We start from the raw sequence: 9,143 nt of genomic DNA, 5'->3' as shown, positions 1-9,143 counted from the left end.
AGGCGATACCTCGCCCTCCACGGGTTGTCCACCGCCGAGTAGTGATTGATCGGGATCACGTAGCTGCACATCAGCGGCTGTATGACGACTACTTTTCAGAGAACCCGCGGTTTCCCGCAAACATATTCCGGCGGCATTTTGGAATGCGCAGGGAGTTGTTTATGCGTATCGTTGACGCTTTGGAGCGTCGATATCTGTGTTTCCGCTTCAGGCACGATGCGGTTGCGGAGCCGGCCACACCCCTATTCAAAAGTGCACGGTGGCAATCAGGCGGTTGGCCTACGGAGGCGCGGCAGACATGTGGGATGAGTTCCTCCACATCGGTGAGACGACTGCTCTGGATATGTCTGAAGTATTTCTGTGAGGGTGTGATAAACATTTTCGGTGAGGAGTACCTTCGAATCCCTACTCCCCAAGATTGTCAGAATTTGATGCAGATGCACGGGGAGAAGCATGGGTTCCCCGGGAAGTTAGGCAGCATAGATTGTATGCATTGGGAGTGGAAGAACTGTCCGACTGCCTGGAAGGGGGCCTACACGACCGGCTACAAGTAAAGGAATCTCACGATGATCCTCGAGGCCGTAGCTGATTACCGGCTGTGGATCTGGCATGCGTATTTTGGGGTAGCCGGGTCGAACAACGACCTCAACGTCCTGAACCCGTCTCCCCTCTTCAACGAGAAGTGCCAGGGCGTCGGTCCAGCCGTCTCATTTGTGGCCAACTGCAACCGTCATGATATGGGCTACTACTTGGCGGATGGGATATACCCTAGGTGGCCTGTCTTTGTGAAGACGATCAGGCACGCAAGTGATGAAAGGAAGGCCTACTTTGCGGAACGACAGAAGTCGGCGCGCAAGGACGTGGAGCGCGCATTTGGTGTGCTCCGGTCTCGATGGGCGGCAATTAAGGGTCTAACGCGTTTGTGGGATGTCGGATGCGTTTCCCAAATAATGTACGCCTGCATTATCCTGCACAACATGATCGTTGAAGACGAAGGCGTACAACATTGACTAGTTGGGCCAATGACGATGAAGCTGGTCCAAGCCACGAAACGGCCACCCCTAGCATACGACGTGGGGTACCTCTCGATGAAGCCTAGGCCGCCTCGGAATTTGCCGACATGCGCCAAGTGGAAGCTCATATTCAACTCCAAAAGGATATAATTGAAGAGTTGTGGGCACGGAGGATTGCACGCCGTTAGTTTTTTTTTTCTTGTATTATGTAATTTTTTTTTTATCTATGTTTTTTTAATCACAATTAACGAGATTTTCACCGATATATGTGTAAATAGGAGTATGAAATTTAAGTAATTTAATCATAATTTTAATTAAGTAAAATATGTAGTATATTTTGAATTATTTTTACTGCGAATTAGTACATAAATGGCTGGCTTCATCTGATGTGACGGAGTTGATTTTTAGTCTTTGCTTTGTTGGGGACTACCGCGACGTGAGAAGACACGAAAACCAAACGGGTCTAGATGCGGATCTATTTAGGTGATTATGCATTCGACTCCATTTTTTCATTTAATTTACATAGATCTATAGAGTACAAACTCTCACATATTGATAAGTCAAAGTGGCGTTTGATTGAATAAACAATATTGATATTAATATCATAGACTAGAAAATACTAAACTTTCTGAAATATATTCTTTCAATAGATAGCAATAAAGAATACATTTCGGATTAGATCCTTTCAGTGCTTTACCACACCGGTGTTACTAATCTCTTCTTAGGTAAGAGAGAATTATCACAAACACCGCAACTGTACCAATAGAGTAGCCAAAGCCTATCTAGGTTGTGAATACGTTTTTCTTCTTACTAGATCTGGCCAAGTCCCCTACTCGGAAAACTCATGAGGAGATTCATCGAATTTCCCTACTTGACCTTCTTAGTAAAAAGCCTTAGACTTGTTTATCATATTTCAATAATAAACCATTATATTATATTATTTATTCTCATAATTAGGTAAATAAGTTGACGTGGCGTTTCTCGTATACATGCACAAGCTGACTGTACAAAGGCATGTACGCTCGAAGCATCTTTTAGTATACAAACTCCAACAACTGCTGACGTGGCAGGGAGAGAGAGTGACTGGCCTATGGCTGACCTATTTGCATTGGAGATGCTCTTAGTGTAAAACAAGGTCGTTGCTCCCTAGGGACATATAAACTTTATGTAAAACATTATACTACACATGTTATTAAATGAAAATATCTCGGTGATCGAAAGGAAGTGAAGCCGTCTAATTTGCGAGTGATGCAAACGTAGAATATAATTTATTTATTTTAATTATCAAGATCGGCACATCGATCTGCCTACCAGTTAATTAAGGATGTATTAGTCTCATGCCACTCGACCATATCTCTTGTCCCAAGCATGGAATCTTAATAAATACTGATCTGCCGACCAGTTAATTAAGGATGGACAAGTCTCATATCACTCGATCATGTATCTTGTCTCAAGCATAGAATCCTAATAAAGTAGAAAAATAGAAAGAAAAAAGAAGGATAGCTATATGCACTTATATATAAAATGAATTAATACTCTTCTCATCTTCAATTTCACAGCAACAAAAAAAAACAGAAAAAAAAATGCATTTATCTATCCTCCTTGTTTCAGTCCTCCTCGTCCTCCCTTTCTCCGACGCCTCCCCCCCGCCGTTCAAGCACCACCCGTTCCCCAAGACCCGCCGCTCCGCCTCTCCCCGACCCCAAACACTAATCGAAGTCTCCCGCCCCCTCCCCTACGACTCCCTGACCCCTGCTTGCAGCCTCCCCCTCTTCACCCACAGCTTCGGCAACACCTACAATCTCCCCCCACCGCCGCTAACTACTCTGCCCCCCTCGACTGCACCTGGTCCAACGCCGTCCTCCAATTCTCCGGCGCCTCCAATGGCTCGCAATACGACCGCATCTCCGCCGTCTGGCTCGCCGGCGCCGAGCTCCTCCGCACCAGCACCCCCGAGCCCACCCCTCAAGGAATCTCCTGGACCTTCCGCAAAGACATCACCCGCTACTCCTCCCTCCTCCGCCTCTCCAACCTCACCCTCTCCGTCATGCTCGAGAACATCGTCGACGACACATACACCGGCATCTTCCACGTCAACATCACCTTCCTCTTCTACAACGTCATAAAATCCCCACTCAGTAGCCGCCGCCCCACTGCGTCGCTCGAATTGGACCAAATCCCCGCCGATTTGATCATCCCGGTGTCGGCCGCCGGAGAGGGAGGGTTCTGGTTCAGAATCCAGAGCGAGAACGACGCCGTTTCCAGGGAGATTCAAATCCCTAGCAACGCGTACAGAGCAGTGATCGAGGTCTACGTCTCCGCCCACGGCGATGACGAATTCTGGTACTCAAACCCGCCCGATTACTACATCGAGAGAAACGGATTAAACATCACGCGCGGCCACGGCGTCTACCGCGAGGTTCTCGTCAAGCTCGACGACAATGTCGTCGATTCGGTCCTCCCCTTTCCCGTCGTCTTCACCGGCGGCATAAACCCCCTGTTTTGGGATCCAATCGTCGCAATCGGCGCTTTCAACCTACCTTCCTACGAAATCGAGCTCACTCCGTTTCTAGGTACGCTTCTCGACGGCAAACCGCACAATTTCGGATTCGGAGTCGCCGAATCGATCCCCTTCTGGCTCGTCGACGCCAATCTGCACCTCTGGCTGGACGACGGCCCGGTGCGCGTCACCGCCGGACTGATCAAGTACAAAAACCCTAACTGTCGCATCCAGCGCGAATCCAGCTTCGCGAAGCTAGACGGCAAATTCAGAACGGTAGGGCAGAGGGATTCGGAATCCTCCGGGTGGGTGCACTCGAGCGCCGGAAACCTAACCACGCGCGCGATCACGAAGCTGGAATTCGACAACGAGGTCAGCTACATGAGCAACGGCACGATCGTGAAGGTCGAGCACGAGGTGACCGTGCAGAAGCAGATCGAGATCTCGATGGCGTCCTCCGGCACGGTGGCGACCTCCAGCGTGGACTCAAAGTACCCGCTGACGCTGAAAACGGCGACGGCGGCGAGATCTGAAGCGGGGAATTACGAAATGTCGACGGATCTGGAGGTTTCGTATGAGGAGGAGAAGAAGATCGATCATTTCGAGAGTCAATTGAAGAACAAGCAGAAGTGCAAAGGGTGGATGTTGGTGCAGGGACACGACGTGGTCTCCGGCAGCGGCGCCACGTCGCAGACTTACGCGGTGCAGGATAGCCACAGCTGCTATAATCGGAAGATATCGGCGAATGAAGGCGCCGTGGTGAGCGACGCAGAGAATTTCCTCTGCGGTGGTATGGGTGTTTCTGGATCTCGATCCTCTGATTAGAATGAATTCAGAGTGCTTCTTGTGTTTATTTATGGATTGATGATTTGTGAGTCTTTCGCATTTATTTTTTTGTTTTTTTGCGTTTGTTTATTTGGTGCATGAATGTAGGATTTGGATTTGCATTTCCGAGTTATTAAGAGTTTCTTTCATGGAGTTTTCTGTTTAATCTCTCTATTTGTTTTTTTCCACCCACTTTTCTTAACATTTCTTAAAATCCGTATCAACCATGAATGAGACTCCTAATAGCAGAGGAGGGAGTACTCACTTAGTAAGTACTTAGAGCATCCCCATCCATGCTCTTAAATAAGAGCACGAAGGTGGTCCCGGACCCACTTTTACTCCTTGTACTTAGCTAAGAGCACAACACACACATCCGTACTCTTCCGCAAGGACAAGCTCTAGGGTCCCACCATTCTAGTATTCAATTTAAATACTTCAATTACTAAAAAATTTCTACAATATAAAAATACTAACTCACATTCCACTAACTCATTCACACTCACATTTTATTATAAAACAAATATATAAAAGTAGGACACATGTGCCACTAACTTTTACAACTCACTTTCTACTACATTTCTTAAAACCCATGTTGGGTCAAATGGTGACAAATTATGGGGGACGGAGGGAGTACATAATTAAAATCCTAAAAAATAAAAATGCATAATTAAAATCATTGAAAATAAAAAAAAAAATACATAATTAAATTCATAAAATTAAAAAGACCCACTACTCGTTGCCGAATTTCGCTCAAATATGTTTGATTAGGTCTTTTTGTAGCTCAATGTGGGTTCTTGTATCGCGCATTGTGTGTCTTGTTTCGATCCTCTCGTTCACCGATGTATGCACACCTCGTCGTGGGGAGACCTCTCGGTTGAGCTTCCGGCTTCATCGTCGTAAAAGTTAGCCGCCATCAGTCCTTCGTCAGCTATAATCATGTTGTGCAAGATAATACATGTGTACATGATGTCGGCTATATTCCTAACGTACCACAGCCGAGACGGGGCCTTCACAATGTTGAATCGGCCTTGAAGGACTCCAAAAGCTCTTTCGACGTGTTTCCGAGGTGACTCTTGACGTTGCACAAAAAGAATTAGTCTCGGGTCTTGCGCATTGTTGAACGACTTCACGAAAGTCGACCACCTTGGGTAGATACCATCGGCGAGATAGTAACCCATGTGGTATGCATTTCCGTTGACGGTGAAGTCGATCGTGCTACACCATTCAAAACATCATCGAAGAGTGGTGAAGAATAGTCGAGCACATTCAAGTCATTGTTGGATCCGGCAACACGGAAATATGCATGTCAAATCCATAGGCGGTAGTAGGCGACCGCTTCAAGGATAAGCGTTGGGCCGCCGCCTTTGTGACCGCTTAAGTATTGCCCTTTCCAAGCAGTCAGGCAATTCTTTCACTTACAATGCATGTAGTCAATGCTGCCAAGCATACCAGGAAAAGCATGGACTGTTTTGTGAAGACGAAGCAACCGTTGACAATCTTCGGTGGTGGGTGCCCGAAGGAATTCCTCGCCGAAAGCAGAACGAACGCCGTCGCAAAAATACTTGAGGCATAGGATTCCAGTCGACTCATCGACATGCAAATACTCGTTGAAGAAGTCAACCGTTTGCCCAGTAGCAAGTTGTCGTATGGCACAAGTACACTTTTGCAACGCCAAGAAACTTTGCCGACCGGTTGCGTCTACACCTGATTGAAAGTATTCAACACGGGTGGACAATGTGTTGACAATTCGCATAAACAACCGTTTTGACATGGGAAAACGGAGCCGAAAGTAATCTTCTGGAAACCGCGGCTGGTCGGAAAAAATAGTCGGCAATGAGACTTTTGTTGTCTCCCTCCCGATCACGATGGATGTAGCGACGTTTTGATCTAGTTGGTTGCGGAGGAGGGGCGGGGGTATTGGCGGCGACATAGGCTTCATAGGCAGCACGATATTGTTCCTGGTATTCTTGTTCTTCGCGCTCCGCTTACGCAATGAGATTGGTGAAATCCATTTTTGAATTTTTTTAGAGAGGAAGATGTAGATGATTTGGTATGAAAAAGTATGAATGAAAGATAATTTGATGTGAAAAGTGGATGATGAATGTGTGTATTTATAGATGATTTTGGGATTAAAAAAAATCAAAAAAATCCAAAAAAAACGTCCATAAACGGCACTATTTTTAGGGAATCCATTTTTTTTTTTTTTGGTATTATTTCGGAATTTTTTTTTTTTAAAAAAAAAGAAAAATCAATTTTGCAGAGCGTCACGTGTGCTGCTCAGCGACACGGACGTGCTCTTACCTAAGAGCAGCGCCGTGCCACTAGCACAGACGGACGACACGCAGCGGCGGACGAGCTCTTCCTTGCGGCTGGCACGGACGGACGGACATGGCATGGGGATGCTCTTACCGAAATTGAATCGATTAAGATTAGTTATCACTAACCGCTATTATATCAGTTACGGTCTCAGTTTCAATTACTGGTATGTGTCGTGATTGGTCGTCAGTTATAACTCTTGAAAATAGGTTAGGGCACTCATAGCGCATCGCGTGGGTGTCTCCATCTCGTCTCGGAAAGACGAGATGCCAGCGAGACAGCGATACAAGCTCCGTCTCATCGCCATCTCGTCTTCGTCGCATCCCGCGTCTCGTTCAGAAGAGGCAGCTGGCGAGACGTCTCGCCGGCCCGTGAGTGGGCGTCGTATATATCTGTTAAAATTAAAAAAAAAATTTATTTTTTTAATAAATTCAGAAAAAATTCAAAAATTAAAAAATATATATAAAAAAAATTCCAAAAATTATACTAGCCGTTTATAGCCGTGTTTTTCAAATTTGTAATTTGTTTTGAATTTTTTTTAAAGCCTCCAATCACTTCTATAAATACCAAATCATTCCCATAAATTATCCACCATAAAAAAAACTCTCTATTCTCACTAAAACACTTTACATTAAACATATTTATTCTCCCAAATTGAAGCAATTCATGGATCCATTTGAGCAAATGCGTCTAATAATGGAACAATCGCTAGAAGAAGATCGACGTAGGGAGGAGGAGGAAGCCGCGGAGCGTCAAAAGCAAACTCGGAAATACATCCATCGTGACCGGGAGCAAGCCGCTGCAAGGTTGGTACGCGATTACTTCTCGAGGGACCCGGTATGGGGAGATACCTACTTCCGTCGCCGTTTCCGCATGCGGCGGGAGCTATTTCTGCATATCGCAAATACATTGGCGGCCCGGGAAGAGTACTTCAAAGAAGGGTTCGACGCTATTGGTCGTCCCAGTCACACGACACTCCAGAAATGTACTGCAGCAATCCGTCAGCTTGCTACTGGACAAACGGCGGATTTGTTCGACGAGTACCTGCACATCGGAGAAACCACTGGGGGACTTTGTTTGATGAACTTCTGCAAAGGTGTCCGGACAGCCTTCACCGACGAATTTTTGAAGAAGCCAAACTCCGCAGATTGTCAATTTCTGCTCCAACTTCACGAACAAGCGCATAGATTTCCCGGGATGCTTGGCAGCATCGATTGCATGCATTGGCAATGGAAGAATTGCCTTGTGGCGTGGATGGGGTCATACACGAGCGGCCACAAAGGCACCCACCCCACCGTTATACTCGAGGCCGTTCCCGACTACCGGCTATGGATTTAGCGTGCGTATTTCGGGGTCCCCGGTTCGAACAACGACGTCAACGTGCTCAACCAATCCGACCTCTTCAGCGAAGTTCTAAATGGTAAAGCGTCAGCCATCAACTTCATCGCTAACAATCGCCAGTATAAAATGGGGTACTATCTTGCCCACGACATCTATCCGAAGTGGCCAACCTTCGTGAAGACGTTCAACAGGCCTACTGAAGCACTTGTTATTAGCACTAAAAATACCTGCAAGTATACAGGGTAGATCTAGTATAGCTAAAGGTCTAGTATAGCTAAAGGTCAGCTGCAGGCCTATTGATGCACTTTTATCCGAAGGGTTGAATTCTATGAATGATCTAATATTTTCCTTGAGAATGAATTTAGCACTAAATTTGATAAAGTAAGTAGATTAATAAAAAAGATGATAAAGAAAATATAATGATATTTATAATTAAGAATATGTTTTAATTACAATAAGTATTCAAAACATTATAAATAATTAAAAATATTATAAAAAATAACGAAAAGAAAAATGTATATCTCTCAACCCTATAAATGAAACATTTCATATTCGGCAAATGATTTTGTACATTTTTAATTTTTGATAAAGTGGAGATGTATGACTAAGAATCAAAGAGCATGAGTTAGTTAAAATAAAATATACAAATAAAGAAAAATGCACGACTAAGGATCAAATGGGAAAAAATCATACTATAACTTAAATAAATAAATAGTTCAAAGTTTTGATCAACAAAACATAGAATATCTAGTTATTTAATTAAAAAATATTTCAGTTAATCCATATTTCTTTCTAAACTTTTTTTAATTGCCTCTTCTATCCCTCTTTTCAGTCATTGCGGCTGCCCGAGACGTCGCGGGCGACGCTGGCCGGCCGCACACGTCCCCACAATTCCGTGAATTAATTCGGGCTCACAAGAAATTCTTTACTTCATTTCCAGCTCAAAACATTATTTATTTCTCCATCCTTTTATCCAAGTTGGCTCAAATACTAATTAAAAGAACTTGGCCCAAGACAAGTTAAAGAAAAAGAAAAAAAAAAGGAAAAGAATAAAGTAAAGGGCAAGGGGATTAAAATCTCATTTCCGTCGTCTCCTCTGACACCACAATTTAAAAACAGAAAAGAAAAAAAAAACTTCACCACAATTT

At 44.7% G+C, this 9,143-nt stretch overlaps 1 protein-coding gene and 1 pseudogene across 1 annotated transcript; both read left to right on the top strand.

Moving 5' to 3' along the window:
* The first annotated feature begins 2,518 nt into the window (after nucleotides 1–2,518).
* Nucleotides 2,519–4,491, top strand: LOC125223962 (annotated as a pseudogene).
* A 2,859-nt stretch (nucleotides 4,492–7,350) lies between these two features.
* LOC125221177 lies at nucleotides 7,351–8,899 on the top strand. Its single transcript, XM_048123301.1, has 3 exons — nucleotides 7,351–7,899; nucleotides 7,993–8,202; nucleotides 8,828–8,899. The coding sequence occupies exons 1-3, from the start codon at nucleotides 7,351–7,353 to the stop codon at nucleotides 8,897–8,899; spliced, it is 831 nt and encodes a 276-aa protein (XP_047979258.1).
* Nucleotides 8,900–9,143: the final 244 nt, after the last annotated feature.

The sequence above is a fragment of the Salvia hispanica genome, chromosome 4 (genome assembly GCF_023119035.1).
Source record: "Salvia hispanica cultivar TCC Black 2014 chromosome 4, UniMelb_Shisp_WGS_1.0, whole genome shotgun sequence".
Taxonomy (NCBI): domain Eukaryota; kingdom Viridiplantae; phylum Streptophyta; class Magnoliopsida; order Lamiales; family Lamiaceae; genus Salvia; species Salvia hispanica.
The sequence above is the reverse complement of the archived record's forward strand: the minus strand, read 5'-3'. Positions and strand labels throughout refer to the sequence as shown.